This window comes from Procambarus clarkii, chromosome 2 (genome assembly GCF_040958095.1).
Source record: "Procambarus clarkii isolate CNS0578487 chromosome 2, FALCON_Pclarkii_2.0, whole genome shotgun sequence".
NCBI lineage: Eukaryota > Metazoa > Arthropoda > Malacostraca > Decapoda > Cambaridae > Procambarus > Procambarus clarkii.
This window is the reverse complement of record NC_091151.1, coordinates 40,093,642-40,117,844: the sequence shown is the minus strand read 5'-3', so window position 1 is coordinate 40,117,844 and position 24,203 is coordinate 40,093,642. Positions and strand designations below refer to the sequence as shown.

Sequence of the window (24,203 nt, the reverse complement as noted above, 5' to 3'; positions counted from 1 at the left end):
ATTCTACCATGGAAATCCCTCCAACAAAGATGCTTCAAACTTTCATAGATTTTTTTGTAACTTTTACTAGTATCATCATTGTTAGGTTCCCATAATGGGGCCAGGAAATGTGATTACAGAAAATACAGTACTGTACTTCAATCAAATGACTTATCAAAGGTGAGATGAATAATTACAGCAGACTTTTTAAGAATGCGAGTAAATGTTTAAGAAAAGAACATCTATATGTACTTGAGGTAGCAATACCTGGACATACAGCATACCTGAATTTTCCTCTTCCACCCGTTTCTGGATTTAGCGTGAATTTATTGAGGATAACAGGATAACGTGATTCCAGTATCTCAGGATCTGTAATCCTAGTATTTGTCATGTGGACATGAATGCCACTACGACCATGCCATGATGGGCCCTGCAAGAAAAAAAAAATATGGAGAATTAATTCAGCATAACAAAAATGCAAGTTATTATCTATTTAATTTAATACTCTGAGAATTAATAGAAGAATGATATATACACATATAAAAAGCTGTACAGTATAACCCTGATTTTTATAGTAAACTTTGCATCCGTTAAATTATTACTTGCAAATGTTATTTTCTTGGTTCAGAGTACATTCTATTATAATAGACTACAAAAAATATTGGCATTTAATTACATTCATTACATTCAACACTGGTTTTCCAGATGGCTGAATGCTCACTCCCTGTAGTTATCTAGTCACAAAGTAGGCCAGACAAATTGGGACTTAACAGGGAAGAGGAGACTGAAGATTACACCCTGAAAGAACAGAACTAGGGATGGGAAACAAGCCTGATGGGTACCAGGAACATTGACCTTGTAGTGAGCTGACAGGACCCTGTTAAGTTCCTCAAAACCCCTAAGCTCTAATATTGGCCCATGGCATAGTGGAAAAGCCCATCACTGGATAAAAGGAACACTGCAGGCTTGCTAGACTTAATGAAACTGCAGACAACCTATAGCAAACAAGCCTTGGAACAAGGAAACCAAGGAAACAGGATCAACAAAGCATGCCTGAAAGCAGTACGAGTGATGTGCAAATAGTGATGAACAACTGCACACAACAAATGATACACTCCCTGTCAGACAAACCAAACATCGATAACCAAAGGACCCCTCCAGAAGCCAGCCCTCTCACTCGCCAGAAAACAAGGAGAAGGCGGCACACTAAGAAACCACTAAACAAGAATAAAACCCCACTTCCAGAAAAGAGCATGAAGCTCCTCCACCTGACCAGATGCGAGGGCCAACAAAAACAGAGCCTTAAAAAATGTATAACAGACCAAAGGGGGAACTGAGGGACGGAAAGAAAGTCCCATACTTTATTGAGAGTGTGAGTGAGTGAGTAATTACCTAAGTGTAGTTACAGGATGAGAGCTTTGCTCATGTCAGTCAGTCAGAGTACATTACAGTACAGTACAGTACCGGACAGACGGACTCGCTCCACTCCACTCCACTCCACTCCACTCACCCAGCCAGCCCGAGAGGAACAAGAGCCAACCAGAATTTTAAAAAATGCACGAAACATGTAAAATGGCACCAAAAAAGGAGGAAGTCCCTTTTTGTTGATGCCAAATGGCAACAAAATCAGCTCTGCCAAGGCTGAATGATAAGAGGCGACAGTATTGGCCATAAGATGCCAATCTACAAAAACCAAGAAAAGGACAAAACAAATGGAACAGACATGCACATAACACAGGGAGGCGAGACGAAAAAAACTCCAAGAAATTTTGTGTTGTTGCTGCAATGAAAGATGTAGGTGGAATACTAACAACTTGGCCACTTATGCACCTACAAATGGTGACAGATCCGTGTAAAAAACAACAGATACATAGATTGGAGGAGAATGTCGTACTAGCCAAATACAAAGTATACTTTGTCAGGACCGATCCACAGAAAAACGTCAGGCTCCAGACACTGGGCCTGAAGAGCCAGAAACCAAGGCTGAACTGGCCTCCAAAAGAGCCAGAATGATCACCCAACCCAACTAAGTCTCTAACCTGGACAACTCAGAGTAACAGTTGGACCAGGAAAGAGAGATCAGTAAACTCTTATCTTGACCAGTCCAGTTGAAACACATCCACCATGAAAGCTCTGCAATCGTGGAACGAAGGCATGTAAGAAGGAAGCTGTCAGTTCCAAAGTCAACACAGAGACCTACTTTGGGATGATGAACATCTTGCAGAGCCACTGGACAGTCCACTCCGTGGAAATGGGACAGAAATGACAGAGACCACCCGTGAGAACCTTGGACATGTCGTGCAGGACATGTCCAATGTTCACATAAACCTAACCCCAAGGATCCAGAAGCCGAACCACTTGCCAAGTCCAGCTCCAAAGGTGGAAGAACTGAAGTGACATCCTGCAATTCAGACAATGAACCACTGGACAGCAGTTTGATTAGAGCTAAAGAATGGTGTCCAGAGGTTAAAGATGAACCCTCTACAGGACTTGCAATACTGCAGCAAACTCCTGCACTGCACAGGCAACCACTGGTCACAAAACCCCAATTTTGGGCCAAGGTGTCTGAATGCATCGAACAAGCAATGGGGAGAATGGCACCACGGAACCAACCTCGAAGAGGAAACTAAAGCAAAAGCTGGCCGAGGGTAAATGGAGCCCAAATCCAATAGTCCTGGCAGTGGTAAAACATATGGAATTATAGGAACCAGACCAACACCCAGAGCCAAATTCTGCTTAAGGAGAAAACCAAGCAGCCAAAATTCAGGCTTCCTTACAACTACTCAACCAACTTCCAAGTAATCCAGGACCAGTCCAACACTAGACGGAGACAGAACTGCAGGCTAAGCAAAGCCAGTTGTGGCAGGGAAAGGGAAGCCAACCAGGAATCCCAAACCAGACCCAACCAGGTGCAAAACTGGGATGAACCCAAATGGGATTTCCTTCAGTTCACCAGGAACCCAAACCCTGCAAGCTATGAAGGAACCAAATCCCCCAGCTTATAGACACATGGACTGGCTAGGAGCCCAAACCAGCTAGTTGTCAAGATAGACCAAGACGTGAAATCCCCAAGGGACGTAGCCGGGTCACAAGCACCCACACTAACATGGTAAATACAGTATCCAAAGAGCCAGATTCAAGCCAAAGGGAAGAACAACTTTGAAACAGTAAGGCTGACACCCCATGGGAAATCCTAAAACCAGTCCTCAAACCTCAGGTGAATAGGAATGTCCTAGTACATGTCCTTGAGGTCCAGGGACACCATCCAGGAATCTGCCTGCAAAACCAGGTGAACCTTAGATAAAATGATCATGCAGAAGGTCGGACAGGCAATGAAGCTATTCAATCTTGGGAGGTAGAAAATATACTGTAGGTCCACCGAATTGAGCTTGGGAGGGGACCGGGACCACTCACAACAGAGTGGTGGTTAACTTTACCATCTCTGGCAGCATACGAGGATCTCAGCTCAGAAATTTTCAGGATACATATTATGACAAGGTGTGTGTGTGTATATATGTGTGTGAGTGTGTGTTATATTTTTATTTATTTATATATAATAATATATATTATATATATATATATATCATATATATATATATATATTATATATATATATATATCATATATATATATTATATATATATATATTAAATAAATCAATACCCAACACAACAGAAAATGTATCATAGTATCTCACTTATTATAAATATATTATCATCCCTATGACTATAAAAAATGTAAAAGCATACCGCTCCTGCACCTCCAGCCACTGTCTCATAGTATCCCACGCTCTCATCACCAAATGTGATGTTATTCATACAGCCCTGGGATGCCGCACAAGCATTAAAGGCACGAAGAATTACATCAACTACTCTCTGCGATGTTTGCACGTTACCACCCACAACTGCAGCATCTGGTGATGGATCTAATATGCATCCTGAAGGTATCTTAATTGTCACTGGCTTTAGACAGCCCTGAAATGTAAACAAAATACATTTAAGTTATATCCCTAACATCATTTTTGTTTTTTTGTTTTTAAATCCATAATACTTTTTTCTTTCTTTAGAATAAATTGCTTCATGCATGCTAAAAAAAAAATCAAAGAAGAAGAAAACTAAGGTATGGGATGTAGGATATGAAGCCACCAAAGTTTAACAATGGTAACTCGGAATGGAAATAAATTGGGAGTATGAGATATCAGAATACAAAATCCTTGAAAAGACAAATGGAATTTGAATTCTGGAATACAATTTAAAAGTTAACTTTAAAAAGAGTACATTGATATACAGTACATATTATACTACGATTGTTAATAAAATGACACCTGCTGTACAAACCCTTATTACACAAAAACTCACCTGATTGAGAGGTACATCATAACCAACCATGGAACGAAGGCAATAAATTACAGCTGAAACAGTGATGGCCTTTGGTGCATTACAATTGCCCCAAACTTCAGGTCCAGTGCCTCTGCAAAGGAAACAAATGAATTTTTTTTTGTGTGTGTTCGTAACAGTGGAAAGTATGTGACAGTAGAAAATAAGTGGGAAAAATCTATGTGTAGTTATAAGATAAGAGTAATTCTTTTATTATATGATAAACTGCAGATGGTTTAGGATTTTTATTTTTGGAATTTCAGTTTGGCATTGGCCTTTTGCTGGACATTTAGGATTTTTTGTCGGCTAAAAACAACAATTGTACACTTACCAAAACCCTCATATAATTATGTAAATAATACAGGAGATAAAATATTTTCCTAGCGTATTATTACTACAGTGCAAGATTAAATTCACAACTAATGTGTCATCTGACAGTCAAGAAATAGCAAAGTTCCAAAGTAAAAATAAAAATTAATATACTGTTCCTCTAAAACAAAATGAATGAGGTAATATTATGGTGTATCTGTGATAACACATGTACAGAACAGTACAGTAATCAAATGAAGAGCACATCACTTACTCAAAATCAAACACAGCTGTTCCCTTTTCAATGTTGATGTTTACTGTCAGTTCAATAGGCGAGCCATCATCCATGTAATCAATTGCATGAAGTGAAGCAATGCCTGTTTTCCTAAAGATACGAGACCCAACTTCCTTTAAAAGCTCTTGAACAGCTAGTTCAGCACTTGATTGAATATGGCTCATATATGCTTGAACCACATCTAAGCCATAGTAGTCAATTAGCTCATTTACAAGTTGGATTCCCTGTTAACAGAAAATTTCAAAGTACTGCATACCACTACACACAGAAATCACAATAGCATGATTTCACTGCCCTTAATACCTTTCTTATTATTTACTTTGTTTTTTATAAAATGGAATAGAATTTGAAACAACATATAAGATTTGAGTTAAAGTGAATATCCCATGAAGCAACAAATATGGTTAAATTTTGAATACTCTGTGATTGGCTGCAACTTGAGCTCGAAGATCTGAAAGGTTATCCTGCAGATTACGAGTTCCAGATGATCCAGGAATCTTACTTGGAGCCATAAGAGCTTCAATCAGTTTTTCTTCCTGGAAAATATTTAAGCAATAAATTATGATGCAGAAGATGAAGGAAAATATGAGAATCAGCCTAACAGTGCTTCTGGTTTATAGCGCACATGCAAGAATTCAGAATAAATTGGAAGATTTACAATACTGAACACAATTTGATTTCCAAAGTTCAGGTAATTTTGGGTTATCGATCCCCAAGCACAGATACTATTGGTGATATAATGGTAGCCAAGTAAATAATAAAGCATTACCAAGGTAGAGCTAGTTATATAGTTTTAGATTTTAGAGTGTCTACCATTTTATAAATTTTTGTACATTATGTATGTAACTGAAATTCAGTTTGTTATCAATGTGAAGACCAAGGAATTTCCCATCTAATTTGGGTATTGTTAATTGTTAGAGTAATTACATTGGTGGACTTGTTTATAAACACTACATACCATAATACATTTTTTGGTTGTTAAGTGAGTTTGTTACCAGTCAGCCACAATAGGCTTTTTTAGTTCAGTATTCACTGTCACTCAAAATGAAAGATTTTGAGTTACAGTGAAAAATGAAATTTTCTCATTAGAGAAAAGGAAAGATGTGTCAACAGCATATAGCTTAAAGTGTTAAGTGATATTTTGTTGGTTATTTCCAGTTTGATTTTATCGAGTCACCTGGAGGATTTCCAATAACATTTACCTCCTCAAAAGTTACATAATAAAATATGCAACCAAGAGATAAAATAAGCCTTCAATTTGTGCAGACCATCTATGAATTCTACCAGTCTAAGTTTGTATTCCATATGCCACGATCTTTTGTTACTGTGGCAGGAATCCATGCTCTTCCGGCCACCACCTTGGCATCACCAATCAAGCTTTGCATTTTTCCATGTGTGGATACCAAACATTATTTTCCACTCACATTCCTTCTCAGTTAAAACTACTGGACATTGTTACAATGACAGCTCAAAATATTAGAACTATGAAGGGAGAGCGAGTCCAGCTGATGAAACTTCATCTCAGTCTAACTTATCTGTAGAAGCCTCATATTCACTGAAGGCCACCACAACAACCAATTATACCAATTAATAATACCTAAACATTATTTCATGAACTAATATATTTTTAGCATTCTGCACTTGTGAATCGTAAGGGACTTGTGGGGTGCTTCAGGATTCAAGTCATCTAGAAAGGCAGCTTTGGGAAGTCACCAAAGAAAGCCATCCCAGAAGAAAACCCTAGAAAACCCTTTAATACAAAGTCTAGATGTGGTTTAATACAAGTGTATTCCAGAGTCTACTTACCTGAAAGATGCCTTGATCAACAAGTTTGAATGTTAAAAAGACTGCTCCTTCTTCTTGTATGGAAGTAGAATGTGGTGGCATTGAGCCTGGAGTGATGCCTCCAATATCAGCATGGTGACCACGACTAGCTACATAAAACACAGGATGACGTACACTCCTGAAAATAATTTAATTATTGACTACCATGTAATTTTACCATATTTTTGTTAAATAATATTACAAACACAACAGAGAAGGAATGAACAATTATGGGACTGTTCATAAATTATGTAAAAACCAATTCATTAATGAATGCAGTTAGCTCACAATTCAATAGTCCCTGGTTCTGTTTTCATGCAGACTCATAAATTTTGGCACGTGCCTGCACTTCATGCCTCTGTTTACCTAGCAATAAATAGGTACCCAGGATCGAGTTAGGGTTGTGAGTTGCATCCTGGAGCAGGTCAGCTGTTAGCTTAGAGAGACCTCAATTATCCTAACAGGCTTCCTGTCCCAGATACAGTACTGGGAAACCAATACACCTAAATGCAAGAATGATACAGTATATATACTGTACACACATGTATTATCATTATACAGTACTGCTTCCTACTTCTATGAGTTGTGATTCCATCAGCCCAAACAAATATTGGAGTGAACCATCGATGATATGTCCTTTTGGTGCCTCAAACATTTGGTCACCCCGAGGTAGACCTCTTCCCATCAGAATTTACCTGGCAGCTTCAGTCTTATGTGGCTCCATTCCCTGGTCGCAAGACTCTTGTGATGGACGCTTCTGGACTGGATTAAAATAAATAAAATGTTTATTTAGGTAAGGTACATACATACAAGAAATTTTTACAAAGATTGGTTGACTTATAGGTAGAGCTAGTACATACAATGCCTAAAGCCACTATTACGCAAAGCGTTTCGGGCATAAAATTGGTCAAAGAGGAATTAAATTATCTCTTCCTTCCAATCGGCTATTGCTACCTTGCTGGTCAGCATTCAATCCCCAACCGTCCAAATGGTTTGGCACCATTTCTACCCCTAGTTCCATCCCAAATACTTATACTGATCTCTTCCAAGTGCTATATAGTCGTAATTGCTTGGCGCCTTCTCCTCATAGTCCCCTTCCCTATTGCTGCCTGTACATAGATTGTACCTGGATAAAGTTTTGGGAGTTGTTCTACTCCCCCAGCCTGGTCTATAGCCAGGCTTGGCTTGTGAGAGCTTGGTTCAACAGTCTGTTGCTTGGAGCTGCCCGCAGACCTACATATCCACTACAGCTTAGTTGGTCCAGTACGTCTTGCAGAAAACGGACCAATTTATTCTTGAAGCTTTCAGGTGTTGTCCAGACTGGAGACTTGTATGGACAGAGTGATCCTTCCTCCTTCTTAGAGGCTGGCTCAGCCGAGGTTTCTGGCTCATGCGGCCCAGTGTTCGAACCCGAGTGTTTTTCCGCAGCCCTGCCTTTTTCAGCAGATTAGTCCAAAGACATACCTAGTTGTTCTGACATTCTCCTTCAACCTCTGCATCTAGACTTTTGGCATAGGAGTTATGTTCCAGTTATTATATATGTTCCATAACTAAGCTATAACTTGTATTTACCTATGTAGATTATAATAGTCTGACTTCTTGTTACATATATTCCATGATGTCTTAGTATTGTTAAATTCTTGTATATGTGTAGTCATTATTGAATATATATTCAATGTATATTTATGTAAATGTAGGATTATATAGAAACTGGAGTGTGTGTGTGTTTGCATGTGCGTGTAGAGTAGTGTGTGCGTGGGGGAGGGGGGGGGGGGGAACAGAGACCACACTGAACCTGAATCAGGCCTAAGCCTGCCCATCTTTCAGTGTCAGGCACCTGGGTTAGATTACCTCTGGTGTATACAGTGGTTTAGTATTCCTATATACATAGTGTTGGATAATATACATTTCATGTCCTAGTAGTTACAAATACTTTCTTACATTCTCAACTGTGTACACATTGTGAACCTGCATTGTAGCATTGGCTGGTGAGAGTGGGTGTCCCCACAGGCAGTCATCACGGTCAGAGCTAGTATTCCTACTAGCAATACTAGTAATTCCTACTAGACTAGTATTCCGTGATAATGTACATTAATACACCGTTATTATTCTAGTATTCAATTGTATCTATATATTTTGTTTTAGTAGCTTCATTTGCTTATCAATTAAAATGGTTCTTGCATTTCTTATACTTTACTGAAATTACAGTAGAGTAGGAGTGTGAATTAATGTATATTCCAGAGATAACACAGGATGTAAAACTGCTGCCAAGTTGATATATTGTGTATATATATTCTTCAGTTAATATACATCCATGTATAGTTTATTGCTTATATCATCTCTTAGTAAAATACTCTGTATTACATACCATTTAGTTACTTGGGCAGTGTTGTGCTGTAATGAAGTGCTGTAATGAAGTACTGTATTATATACAGTAACACTGCCCATGTTGTTCCCACCTGTAAAGTTGGTAGTAGTTTGCTGGAAACACAAGGTCTTGCCAGATAAAGGGAGTTGAAATTGCATCTCCTCAGCTTCACTCTTAAGTTAAGTAACTTTGTACAGTGTGTATTTACCCATTGGCAAACATTAATAGATATGCCACCCAAGGGTTAATATCCCTTTATGTTTATATTCTATCCCTAATATCTTTATGTTGTGTAGTTTGAATTACAGTATTGTATAGAACCATTAGTGGATTTTTTAATCATCTGTGGCTATTAATTAACAACCTAAGTACTGGTCATTACTAGGTCCTATATACTGGACCGGTCCACTTATAATTAGTATAGTGTACTGCTACCTGCGTGCCACCAGTTCTGTTTCAGTGGATTTGTTGTGGGTTGATCCGGTTTCCCTGGTTCCCTGTTCCAGGGTTTGTGTGTTTCAGCTTATCCACAGCGTCATCCAAGTCTATCCTCATGCACGGGATGTTCAGGATTATGCCACTTTATCTGCTGTTTTTGGAAACATGTCTTGGGCCAATATTCGAGCACGGGGGTTTTGGAGGTCTAACAGGGTCTTGGATGCCAGGTATCTTGTCAATGTATCTAGTCCTCAGTGGCACTGTGTTGATATGAATAAAATGTGAATAAACTAAGAAGAAAGAAATGAAGCATACTTGTAAAAAACTGGAGTGATAACAGTAAGATCAGGCAAGTGTGAGCCTCCTGCAGATGGATGATTAGAGAGCAACACATCCCCATCTTTCAGGTTGTGTCCCAGCACCCGCAGCTGCAAATAAAGACGACAACATTAAACAAATTAATATTAACAATATATGGTACTGTATAGTTACTATCTACACGGGGGACATAACTACACATAACTATGCCAGAACTGCCTGTAGAAGCTTGTGTAAGGAATCATTCAGAATCTTGTATACCACATGTCAGACCAATCCTGGAGTATGCAGTTTCAGCCTGGAGTCCATACCTAGTTAAACACAAGACAAATTTAGAGAAGATTCAGATTCATGCCACCAGATTAGTCCCAGAGCCGAGAAGTACGAGTTATGAGGAAAGGTTACGGGAATTACCTCACGTTCCTGGAAGACAAGAGTTAGGAAAGACATGATCACCACCTACAAAATTCTCAGAGGAAATGACAAGATGGGACAAAGAAATTATTTTGCATGGGTAGAACACAAATAAGGGGACACAGTTGGAAACTTTGTACTCAAATGAGCCAGAGAATTTAAAAATTTTCAGTGTCAGGGTAGTTAACAAATGGAATGCACTAGGAAGTGATGTGGTGGAGGCAGACTCTATATATAGTTTCAAATGTAGATATGATAGAGCCCAATAGGCTCGGGAACCTGTACACCAGTTGATCGACAGTAGAGAGGTGGGACCGAAGAACCAAAGCTCAACTCCTTTAAGCATAATTAGGCGAGTACCCACCCTGGGGCGTCCAAACGCCTCGCAGAGCAACTGGAAGGACAACGTCGACAGTACATTCCATGAATATAGTATGAAACCAAGAAACTCGGCAAGAATGTTGGAAATGCCCCACACATGGAGTGCACCGGGCGCTATACCCAAAGAATCCAGAAGATGAGCCACTTACAGCATCCAGCACCAAAGGGAGTAGGACTGAAAAAACATTCCACGATTCAAGCAGTGAGCAGTTAGAGTGAAGATAGATCACCAAACCTGGAGGGAGCCGACTCCTCCCTAACACTTGCAACACAGCTGTGAACTCGTGCATCATACTGTGTGCCCGAAGAAACGGATCCAACCACCAACCCTGGAAAGTCTGGTGAGCGCTGGTCACAAAACCCCAACCCAGAGCCAACACATCCATAAAAAACATCGAGTAATGGAGCTGGAAAGCATCATAGGATTGAACCCCAAAAAGCCCAAGGAAGAAGCCAGCAAAGGGCAGCTGGGACCTGAACCTGACCGTTGCAGCAATTGTGAAACCAAGAGGAACTGGAGGAACCAGAACCAGTACAGAATCCTGAGCCAAATTCTCCTCAAACGATACAACATGCAGACAAAATTCAGACTCCCGCACAGGTGCTCGACAAACCGCAGAATCACCATGGGCCAATCCAACACCAGATGGCAATGGGGCCGTAAGCGGTGCAAAGCCAAAGGAGACATGGAATGTGATGCCGACCAAGAATCCTAGATGAAACCCAGTCAATTCCAAAAGTCGGATGGAACCAACAGGGACTTCGCCAATTCACCAGGAACCTGAAACCGGTGAGCTGGGAAAGAACTGGATCCCTGGCTAGATGACACGTGGACTGACTGGGAACCTAAACCAACCAGCCAGTCAAGGTAGGGCAAAACTCGAACCCCACAAGAGACGCAGCTGAGCTACAACGACTCGCATTACCAGGTGAATATGTGTGGAACCAGGTTCAAACCAAAGGACACAGCCTGAAAGTAGTAAGCACAATGCCCTACCACAAAATTTAACCAATCTCTGACCTCAGATGGATAGGAACTTGCCTGTACATGTCCTGGAGATCTAGCAACACTATCCAAGAACCCAGTTAAAGAACCAGGCAAATTTTGGCAAAAGTGGTCATGTGGATTGCCAGACAGGGAATGAAGCTATTCAGACCCAAAAGATTGAGGACGAACCGCAGGTCCGACAAGTCGCTCTTGAGGACCGGGAAGAAATGGGACACCCAATGAAGGGAGATGAGGTCGGCTCAACCACACCCATGTCTAACTACGTTGCAATGACTTAATGCAGCAGCGGGGAAGAAAGCTAACCCACCAGCCCCAACCCCCAACAAATGGTGTGGTACCTACCAACTCCACAGCAGGCCAAGGAAAACGACCTAAAAAGCACACGAATCATGGGACCAAGAGTTGGTAACGTAGGGAAGTTGACCCTCGTGTCATGGTCAACTCTGAAAGAGCCATTGCAAACCACAAGAAGCACTACCAATGAGAATAAGTACACCCCACAGGAAGTGCAACAACCCGAGAATCTGGCACCCCCGAGGGCCTACCTCAAGCAACAGCAGGTGTGGCTCCACCCCTACCAGACTGCCTTAAAGCACAAGGAACAGAACTCCAATTAGCCAAAAGCTGGGAACTGAATGGCAGGAAGTTGCCATCATTGAACGGAACAAAGAGGCAAGGTGAAAAAGGGTAGGCAGACAAAGGACTAAAGACCAAGCCAAATCTAAACAGTGGGCAAGGAGGGCCTGCCATAACATGAGGCGAGCTGTGTTAAATGCCTCTACTGCCTCTCAAAGAATGACTACAAACATCTTGGGCAAGGCCACCACCACAGCAGACATCAAAACATACACACCTGAAACTAAGCCAAACAAGTCCACATCCTCAGAGCTGATCAGAAAAAAGCTCCACAAGGCCACAGGCCTCCTGAAAGTGCATGACAGTCATTAAGAGCAAACAAGCCCTGTGACTTTGTGGTCAAGGCAGCAGACAACATTGACAGCTGAATGTGAAGCTACCACTTACCTATATCCTTGGTGAGAGCAGGAGCAAATAAGTAGTCCTCAAGCAGGGAATAATGAGGGCCTTCCACAAACACCTGAAGAACATTTAACATTTCACACCATTCAAACTGATGGGCACGACAGTACCCCTGCCAAGCTCCTAAGGTAAAAAGAAGGTTGTCAGCCACCCGGGATGATTCTGGAACATCACAACAAAGCCAAAAATGTGATGCCGATCCAAACTCCAAGGAAGCAGGGTCCATCATGGAACTGGGGGTCTGAATTCCACAGTAGATACAACAAAAAGGTCTTCACAAGTGACTGAAGAAGAGACTCAGAAAGAGAGGAACCCTTGTGAAAGATGAATCTGCTGGACCAAAAGGTTCACAGAAATGTACCGTGGGAAAGTTAGTCAAATCGAACTTGAATCTATCAGAAAGATAAAAGAACCCCTCTCCTGTGAGCACACAACCAAGAAGAATCTTTGGGCATCCAAGGGCTTAAATCAGGTTTCCTCCAGCTGCAGGAGCCTCCATGAAAACTCTGAGGCAGAGCCAAATTCATCATCCAATGCCTGGGAAAGAAAGGTATAGAGGAAACATGTGGTTGTGAAGGAGAAAACTAACCATGGCGGGAACTAGACGGCTCAACTACTTCCACTCTCAAATAGGAAGGGGCAAGACTTGGGGGGCCTCGTGGTGATTCCGAGGATCAACGTCCCTATAACAAGGTCTCTGATCAGGGCTCCTGGTTGGTGGTTTGGTCAACCAGACTGTTGGATGCAGATGCTCGTAGCCTGATGTATACATTACAGCCTGGTTGATCAGCTATAACAGTGAAAGAATGAAATGTGTTAATTTCCAAGCAAAAGTCTTGGAAAATACAACCAAATGAGTTGCTTGTGCTTTTAGTGTGTATTCACCAAGATTAGGAAGATAGTTGTGAGAGCCCCCATCACAGCTTCTCACCAGATAAACACCACCAATATTTATATCATTATAGTATACAAGTATTACATTATATTCTACATCATTATCTAAACATTGATAAATATCCCCTTAGTCTAACAAATTTATTTCATTACTTATATTTTTTAAATGTTGATTTATGCTAATAAATTTAGTTAATTCCTTTAACATCTTTACCGTATAAAGCTAATTCACACATATGTACCGAGCTACTATATTGAAACACTTGAAAGCTCATTAAGTAGTAAAAAGGAAACTGTGGTGATAGACAAGATGACTGACCTGATACTGTACAGTTTCTTGCATAGCTCCTAAATGAACTGGAATATGAGGAGCATTGGACACCAATCCACCATCAGGACCAAACAATGCACACGAGAAGTCAAGTCGTTCTTTGATGTTTGTTGAAATGGATGTTCTTTGCAAAATCCTGGCAACAGTTAGATTACAGTATTAAGTTGCAACTTTATTGGAATGATCTGGCACTAAACCCTATAACAATACAAGTTGATGACAGCAACAATTATCAGCTTGTATACCCCATTATTGGAAGTCAGCCAAAGTTACTACCAACCAGCTTGCCCACTTGCAAGCCCATCCACCTATCACATTAATGAAAAATACCTTTAAAATGAAGCTTGCGAGCCTATATCAGATATTGATCTACATAACTGTACCCTGTGTCACCAGCTGACAACTCTTCACTCTACCATATTATATCCATCTCCCTCTTGTTTTATGTCAAGCTGACTTACTTTATATTGATTAGCCGTTTTGAAATAAGATTATATTGTACTAAACACTGTACAAAATCCTTGGTCTTGGACCATTGGGGTCTCCAGGAATGAAACTGGAACATGCATGTGAACTTCAGAATGAGGAGCTATATCTATTTTAAAGTGTAGCACATTTATTCTTTACATCATCCTCACTATACAACATAAAACACATTACAGAAAACAAGCAATCTAACTGTATAGTAATTAAAGGCTAAGAGTAATGGTTTAATGCAACCTCGATTCAGCAAACCTCACTTTGGAGAGTCTTCGACTGCATTACACATGTCACGGGCTACCTTTAACCCACTTGCTTTGCAGAACAAATTAAAAAAAAACAAATTCAGTGATGATGTGCAGATTTGCTTGGGATACAGAGTCAAAGCTCACCAACCTTTGAAAATGATCTGAAAATCCGTTTTCAGATCATGGCCTAACCTATAGAAAATACGATTTAAGAGCTGGATCCTGAAAAATACTAGCAAAAAGGGTGAAATATCTTTACAGTCAGGTTCTCCTGGTAGCTGTCTATTATATGATTACCTTATCATGCGGTGGTTCTGGGGATCAATGTTCCCACAGCCTGGTCTCTAACCAGGCCTCATAGTTGATGGGTGGTCAACCAGGCTGTTGGATGCAGCTGCTCGCAACCTGACATGAATCACAGCCTGGTTGATCAGATATCCTTTGGAATGAGGATGATAGGTAAAAATTAAAATTTCATTCACTAAAAGTAGCCCATAGAGTGGGAAATATTGAGGTGTGAATAGTAATTTTTAATATACTCAGTAGCTCCAATCATGTTTCAAGCAGTTTTCTTAGGCAAGTAAAACTTTTGGAGAAACAGGCATATCATTGTATGATATGCAAGGCATCCCCCTTGCCTTGTCAAGTATTTTCATCACTTGTGTGACACAATAAGGATCGCCTTTATGCACTCAAGCATTTGAAGATTCACGATTTTTTTATTAATTTTGTCTATCTTTTGACTTTAAACAAAAATTTACATCATACAAATGAACCATGTAGGCACCACTGGCTGCAAAGTGTCAGGTCTGGTTACATACAGTTTGCTGGAAAGAGGTTGCACTCATTACTCATTATAAATTAGCACTCGAATAATTGTTTTAAAAGAGAAATAATTCATACCTCCCCATTTGTTCTGCCAGACTCATGAATCGATGTGAGAAAATTGATAGCTGAATTGCATCAAGCTCGGTTCCAATTACTTTTTTGGGGGAATTTCCAATTTTTATTTGTACATCGCCCTTAGATGTGATGTGACCTACACAGTCTGAAAACACATTTATAACACTTAAGAATATATAAAAAATACATATAATTACTAAATTATATTAGCTCACATATTTTGGCTAAAATACAACTTGTGTGTACTGTATATATATATATATATACTGTATATTAATTACCATTACCCCATTTCCAACTTTCATGGTGTAGGATGGCATCAGCATAATGTATAGTAATTAAGTACTTACCCTGTAAGTAATGTAGCATTTTATAACCATAACATTTCAAAATTTCCTCTTGATAACATCCACAATTAAGTTTTTTTTTATTCCTATGAAGCTGTAATTATGTATTTATATATAATTTATGAGCAAACTTCTCAGCAGCAAGCAAAAGGTGGTGGTCATCTCCAATTGCAGTTCTTGCCATCAGATTCTGCCTAAACTTCTAAACCACTCCAACATTCAAGTCCGTATGTACAGCCAATCTGGGAGATTTCCTATTTAAAACAAGCACAATAACAGTACTTTTCAGCAGGAATGTTCAATAATGTGTACTTTTAACTGCATGTGTATTCACCTAGTTGTGCTTGTGGGGGGTTGAGCTCTGTTCTTTTGGCCCCCTCTCAACTGTCAATCAACCAACTGTTACTATTTCCCCCCCCCCCACACACCCCAGGAAGCAGCCCGTAACAGCTGTCTAACTCCCAGGTACCTATTTACTTCTAGGTAACAGGGACATCAGGGTGAAAGAAACTCTGCCCATTTGTTTCTGCTGGCCACGGGAATCAAGCCCCAGTCCACTTGACTACGTATCAAGCGTGCTGTCCACACAACCACCGGCCCTACCGGTGTGTGTTAGTACTTATCCCAACACCACTCATGGCACTGTCACCATACTCCAAATTTTTATACCAATCTCAGCTTTACAAGAACAGTCATAACTAGACAAAATTAATAAAAAATTATGAATCTTAAAATGCTTGAGTGCATAAAGGCGACCCTTATTATGTCACACAAGTGATGAAAACACTTGGCAAGGCAAGGGGAATGGGGCAAAATTCACACTTCCACCTTCCTCCATCTGACTCAAAGTGCCATAGACTTTAATATCTTGCAATAGGTCACATTCAGTGAATACTTTACAGTACAGGATTCAATTTATACAAATTATGAAAATTAGTAATATTATTTGAGAAATAATATTTAACACTTTCGCTCACCCCGCACGCCACCCCTCAATAGTGCGATATGGGACCCAGGGTGTCACGGGAGCGCGCGTAAATTCTGAAAAGTGTATACTCTCTTCAACTTTGTCACCTTAATTCTCGTCCTACGAGATTAAATTTGGTATCATTGTGTTCGCAATAGAATTCTCTACAGCACTAAATGCATATAAACTCCAAAAGCCCGGCTAATTACCCGCAGCAAACAGAGAAAGTGCGAACGAGTTACCCAGGAGCGCGCAAACGCGATAAAATGTTTTCACTATTTTCACTCTGGTCACCTCAATTTTTGTCCTAGGTCTTTCATTTTGGTCTCAATGGGTTCGCAATAGAATTCTCTAGAGAAACATTAGCATATAAAATATAAAACCTGGTCACGCTCCAACCGCCGACGAGTTGAAGAAGGGCCACCCGTTAGCCGGGAGTGAGTGCTCAGACGCCTTCCAGCTACACTACCAATTCCCTCCCTTTTCAAGCCTTTCTTTCGCAATTTTCTTCCTGGAAGGGCCTTGTTCATGATCACTATCCATCGTGGAGTAAGGGTAGATAGTTTCTAAAGCTGCAGTAAGAAATATAGCCACGGAAAATAGCTGAAATGTTCACACGTTTGAGATGCGAGGGGAGGCGACATTGGTCACAACAGTGGAGCGAAAACAATGGGCCCACGGCATGTGCCAAGCCACCTGAGGGCCACGAGGCTTCACAAAGAAAATGGGAAGACATCGGCGCACATTTTAAAACCAGTCCCCAAAAAATTGGATAAAACCCCGATTTTTGGCGATTATTTAAAGTGGATGACGCAATGCTGCGTCATCCCCGGTATTACCGACAGTTAACGGATGACGCAATGCTGCGTCATGCCCGGGCGAAAGTGTTAATAAGATGGAGAAATATTTGTGCCAGTTTATTTTTGTGTTACAGTATTTAATTCAAATGAGTATCCAAAACGGTTACTCTATATGCTCACAAATATTTTCTTTAATTTATCCCACATTATTCTTGCAAATTCACATACAAAACCAAATTGTTTCTACTGCCAGTTAACCAGAGAAAACTAAGTTGTCAGCTAGTTAACTGAAGTCCCACTGTACTGTACATGCAAGTGCCACCTGCCTCCCTCAACAGCAAAATCTACACAAAAAATGTTTGGACAAATTTGTCAATTGTACTTTTACTTTGGCAGGTATTTTAAGAAATGTAACTTGGGGTGATTCTGTAAAATGCCACCCACTAATGGATAAGAAGATTTTGCAGAGAGAACAGTGTCAGAAATGTAAGCTGAAAAATATGTCTAAGCAGTCATTTGCAACAGGATATGTTAGTCAACCACCAAAGCAGACTCAAAATGTAATGATTCTTAATTTTACTTAACTAGGATCCAGTGCTCATACATGGCAATTCACACCATTAACCTAAATATAATATATGAGAAAGTAAACAAAATGCACAAACCTGGCTCAATCAATATAGTTGACAACTTGTCCATGATAATGGCTGGTCCAACTATAGTATGTCCAAATGCCAAAGATGACAACATGTACACTTTAGTCTCTAACCAGCCATCTTCAAAGAAGACACCTGTTACCTGTAAAGTTACCATATAGTATATTAAACAACTTGCAAGATTATCTATTAAAATAAAATGTACACGCCTCATACATTACCTCGTACATGATGACAATGAAGTGCCAAAGAGCATCAATGCTCATAATTCTAGACAAGGGGATATAAATGCTACACAAGGTTTCCCCAACAAAAAAAAAAACAAAGAGCAACAAAATACTTACAGTTTCTACCTTTGGTTCTCCTTCAGCATGTGATACTTTTTCATCTATTTGTATCATTGACTTTCCAATTCCTCGAACTCGAATATCATCCACAATTATTTGTCTGTCATCAATGATGAAACCAAATTCTCTCTTGTACCTGAAACAATCAATAAAAGTTAATGAATGTAGTACTGCATTGAAACAGAAAAGATACAGACTATATTTCTCCGTTTATATGATGTGTACTGTACTGTGGAGCACAATAATGGAAGATAAAGCACTTGTTGCTATACTAGAATTCAACAGTTAAAAAAACAAAAAAACAGTTGTGACGGATGAAACAACTTAAGGGCAACAAAAAAGCATCCAAGGTCTTGATGCATCTAGGATGCCAAAACCATGATACAGATTATAATGAAGATGAGACACAAGCAGCATACCTCTTAACCTGTAACTACACTTAGGTAATTGCACACACACAATATAATACTAACCTTTCTACAAAAGCCTTTTTGAAATCACCATAACTGCATGCATTATTTTTGCCCATCAGCCCATCTTTTACAGCTGTGCACATGAGTGCGCAATCTGTTCCTTGATAACGAAGATTCAAGTATGCTTCACAAACAATATTTGTGGAAGAAAATCCCTGCATCTTCAGGGAGTCAATACATTCTTTCTCCAATGCTTCAAGTCGGGAATCCAGATAAAGGAAGTGTGCTGGAAAATATGTCAGGAAATTATTATTACTAGATAATGTTGAATTCTGGCATGACAAATACTGTATATCCATGATAAATTATGCAACTCGGGAAAGAATGCAAAGTAAAAAGTTATCGAGTGAAAGGAACCACTTCCGAGTCCCTAATCAGTGTCTTGATGCACCTAGGACACTATAAAAGACTTCTGTCAATCTTTTCCGCACTCTGAGGGCAGTAACTATTCAAATGGTCTTATCGAGTCTCAGAAGTTCAGTTGGGTTCGCTTTTTACACAATCAGTAATCCTCAATTCAAATCGCGGGCGGGACACAAATGGTTGGGCAAATTTTTTTTTATCTAATGCCTCTGTTCACCTAGCAGTATATACATACCTGAGAATTAGTCAACTGTTGTAGGGTTGCATCCTGGAGGTCAGTAGTTTGACCTTAGGGATACCTCAATATAAATCTTAAGAATATATACTGTTTGAGTGTGTAATTACCTAAGTGTAATTACCTAAGTGTAGTTACAGGATGAGAGCTACGCTCGTGGTGTCCCGTCTTCCCAGCACTCTTTGTCATATAATGCTTTGAAACTACTGACGGTCTTGGCCTCCACCACCTTCTCACTTAACTTGTTCCAACCGTCTACCACTCTATTTGCGAAGGTGAATTTTCTTATATTTCTTCGGCATCTGTGTTTAGCTAGTTTAAATCTATGACCTCTTGTTCTTGAAATTCCAGGTCTCAGGAAGTCTTCCCTGTCGATTTTATCAATTCCTGTAACTATTTTGTATGTAGTGATCATATCACCTCTTTTTCTTCTGTCTTCTAGTTTTGGCATATTTAATGCTTCTAACCTCTCCTCGTAGCTCTTGCCCTTCAGTTCTGGGAGCCACTTAGTAGCATGTCTTTGCACCTTTTCCAGTTTGTTGATGTGCTTCTTAAGATATGGGCACCACACAACAGCTGCATATTCTAGCTTTGGCCTAACAAAAGTCATGAACAATTTCTTTAGTATATCGCCATCCATGTATTTAAATGCAATTCTGAAGTTAGAAAGCATAGCATAGGCTCCTTGCACAATATTCTTTATGTGGTCCTCAGGTGATAGTTTTCTATCTAGAACCACTCCTAGATCTCTTTCTTTATCAGAATTCTTTAAAGATTTCTCACATAATATATAGGTTGTGTGGGGTCTATGTTCTCCTATTCCACATTCCATAACATGACATTTATTAACATTAAATTCCATTTGCCAAGTGGTGCTCCATATACTTATTTTGTCCAGGTCTTCTTGAAGGGCATGACAGTCATCTAAATTTCTTATCCTTCCTATTATCTTAGCATCATCAGCAAACATGTTCATATAATTCTGTATACCAACTGGTAGATCATTTATGTACACAATAAACATCACTGGTGCAAGAACTGAACCCTGTGGTACTCCACTTGTGACATTTCTCCATTCTGATACATTGCCTCTGATTACTGCCCTCATTTTTCTATCAGTCAGAAAATTTTTCATCCATGATAGAAGCTTACCTGTCACCCCTCCAATATTTTCCAGTTTCCAGAACAACCTCTTATGTGGAACTCTGTCGAAAGCCTTTTTTAGGTCCAGATAGATGCAGTCAACCCAACCATCTCTTTCCTGTAATATCTCTGTGGCTCGATCATAGAAACTGAGTAAATTCGATACACAGGATCTTCCAGATCGAAAACCATACTGTCTGTCTGATATTATATCATTTCTCTCTAGGTGTTCTACCCATTTAGTTTTGATTAGTTTTTCCAATACTTTCACTATTACACTTGTCAATGATACAGGTCTATAATTGAGGGGGTCTTCCCTGCTGCCACTTTTGTAGATTGGAACTATGTTAGCCTGTTTCCACCCGTCTGCTACGATTCCTGTACACAGGGATGCCTGAAAGATCAGGTGAAGTGGAATGCTGAGCTCAGATGCACATTCTCTCAGAACCCATGGTGAAACGCCATCTGGGCCAGCTGCTTTGTTCTTACCGAGCTCCTTGAGCATTTTTTCCACTTCGTCTCTAGACACCTCTATGTGTTCTATGTTGTTCTCTGGAATTCTTATTGTATCTGGTTCCCTAAAGATTTCATTTTGTACAAACACACTTTGGAACTTTTCGTTTAGTGTTTCACACATTTCCTTTTCATCTTCCGTGAATCTATTTCCCATTTTCAACCTCTGAATATTATCCTTTACCTGCAATTTGTTGTTTATGAATTTATAGAATAGACCTGGTTCTGTTTTACATTTGTCCGCAATCCCTTTTTCAAAATTTCTTTCTGCCTCTCTCCTCACTGCCGTGTAGTTGTTTCTCGCATCTTTGTATCGCTGGTATGTTTGGGGGTTCGGCCTCTTCCTGTATTGATTCCATTTTTGTGTCTTTCGGTCTCTAGCCCTCTCGCAATTTCTATTGAACCAATCCTGTTTCCTAGTTCTGCATCTCTGTTTTGGTATAAATTTTTTTTGTGCCTTTATCATATATTTCACAAAACTTGCCATACATCTCATTCACTTCCTTGCCTAGCATCAAGTCTGTCCAATTATACTCACTAAAAAAATTTCTAAGGTCACCATAATGTCCTCTCCTGAAGTCTGGTTTTTCAACTGCTTCAACCTCCTTATTTTCTTCCAGCTTATAACGCATTGCATACTTTATTCCCAAAAAGACATGGTCACTTTTACCCAAGGGAGGAAGGTACTGAATGTCAAATATCTCTTCCTCCTTCCTGGTAAATATCAAATCTAGCATGGAGGGAACGTCCCCTTCCCTCATCCTCGTAGCTTGTTTAACATGTTGATACAAGAATGTTTCCAGGATGAGGTCTACAAATTTACAGGTCCAAAAATCTTCTGTTTTAGCTTCATATGCTTCCCAGTCTATGGATTTCAAGTTGAAGTCACCGACTATCAACAGTCGTGATCTATCGTTATCCGCTCTCGCTATAATCTCTCTCATTATTGTTATAAGACCTTCACGTTTACTATCTAGCTCCTCCTTTGACCATGTGCTGCTTGGCGGTGGACTATATGCATTTATCATCATTAGTTTATCATCCTCATAGCAGATCTCTAGTGCTATTATGTCAACTTCTTGTGGATTGGCAGTCATTATTTCCTTCACCTTTAGGTGTTCTTTTACCAGCACAGCAACGCCACCGCCTTTCCTAATTTTTCTGTCCCGTCTCCAAATTGAGTAGCCCCTTGGGAATATGACCTCATTTAAAATTACATCTTCAAGTTTTGTCTCCGTGAGTGCAACAATGTCTGGTGTCTGCAGCTGTATTACATCACTTAACTCCAGTATCTTCGATCTCACTCCATCTATGTTGGTGTATGCAATCTTCAGGAACTTGTTCCCCCTCTCCTTATTCTTCACTCCCCCTCTCTCTATTGATTTTGTTGGTTTGCCTTTATGTACCACTTTACTGGTTTGCCTACCCCTATCACTTTGTAGAAAAAAGAATTTATTTCTTCTTCATTCCTGCTCTCATTTAAATGTTTTGCCTCGGCGAGGTTCAGTTTCAGCTTCTCTCTATCTTCTTTTGAAAGATCTCGTCTTAACGACCACCCTTTCCCATCCTCATCCCTTTGCAATTTTCTAGCATTCCTTAGTACTTCTTCCATCTGTTTGGCACCGTTTAGGGTGATCCTCAAAGGTCGATCTTTCCCTTTTACGTACCTGCCTATTCTCCTGTAGTCGCACACATTCTCTCTGTTTGTAAGACCTTCCACGAGGCCAACAATTTTATCTACTACTTTAGCTTCTTCTACAGCTCTTTCTGACCTAGATGTTATCGCCTTTTCTTTGCAGCCAAAAATGATCAGGGACTTACTCCGATCAACTGTGTTTTGCACCAACTTCGGGTTAGATGCCAATTCTTTCCTCACTTCTAGCCTAATGTTTGTTTTATCTTGGTTGCTGCAGTGTTTGACTTCCTTTACTGCTTCTTCTATTTTTTCCTTCTCCTTGGCCACTTGTGCATAAGTGAGTTGCATATCTTTCTTGCACTGTTCTATTCCCTGTGTAACTTCCTCCATCTGTGCTGACAAAAGCTGTTTCTCCTGTTGAATTTCCTTGCCTAACCTATTGTAGTCATTTATGTTTAAATTTACTTTAACTTCTTCCAAAGCTATTTTTAAGAGTTTATTTTCTTCTTCCATGGCTTTGCAATTTGTTTCCAATTGATTCTTATCCTTGCGCAAGTCTTTCACTAAACCCTCAAGACATAAAACTTTGCTATTCAAATGGTCATTACTTTCTTTCAATTTACTAATTATTTCTACATGAGAGTTCACTATAGTATCTAAATTTACCAACTTGTTATGTAGACTGCTAATATCAATGCTTTCTTCATTGAATCCCTCAAAATCAAGCTCTGTTTTGTTTTTCCCCTTGCCAGTGGCCATCTTGAATGTTCTTCTCTGCACTGTAAACACTAGGGCAACTTTTTCTCATCCGATTTTTCACTTCCCTTAGCACTTCCTGTTATCTCACCTATTTTTCAAGAGCACTGCATCTTCACGTGTGTGCGAGTGCGTGTACTCGCATATTTGTGCCTGTCCCCCAACATAAATTATAATGTATGATGACCAATCCACACACCAGAAGATGGAGACGACAACATTTCGATCTGTCCTGGACCATTATCTAGTCAATTGTGACCACTATCACAATCGACTTGATAATGGTCCAGAACGAACCGAAACATCATCGTCTCTTCATTTTCTGGTGTGTGGTCTGGTCATCATATCTTCAGCCACATTAC

General features: G+C 39.8%; 1 protein-coding gene across 1 annotated transcript in view; it reads right to left on the bottom strand.

Annotated features, from left to right (window-relative positions):
- Window positions 1-24,203, bottom strand: part of LOC123762248 (5-oxoprolinase) — a 51,844-nt gene that overhangs the window by 5,358 nt on the left and 22,283 nt on the right. The window contains exons 11-22 of the mRNA XM_045748643.2: window positions 19,196-19,421; window positions 18,720-18,858; window positions 18,385-18,517; window positions 15,606-15,750; window positions 13,963-14,110; window positions 9,905-10,017; window positions 6,766-6,922; window positions 5,379-5,495; window positions 4,939-5,183; window positions 4,338-4,449; window positions 3,729-3,953; window positions 264-409 (exon numbers count right to left, since the gene is read on the bottom strand). Coding sequence (XP_045604599.1) covers window positions 264-409; window positions 3,729-3,953; window positions 4,338-4,449; window positions 4,939-5,183; window positions 5,379-5,495; window positions 6,766-6,922; window positions 9,905-10,017; window positions 13,963-14,110; window positions 15,606-15,750; window positions 18,385-18,517; window positions 18,720-18,858; window positions 19,196-19,421 — 1,906 coding nt within the window. The remainder of the gene's footprint in view (window positions 1-263; window positions 410-3,728; window positions 3,954-4,337; window positions 4,450-4,938; window positions 5,184-5,378; window positions 5,496-6,765; window positions 6,923-9,904; window positions 10,018-13,962; window positions 14,111-15,605; window positions 15,751-18,384; window positions 18,518-18,719; window positions 18,859-19,195; window positions 19,422-24,203) is intronic.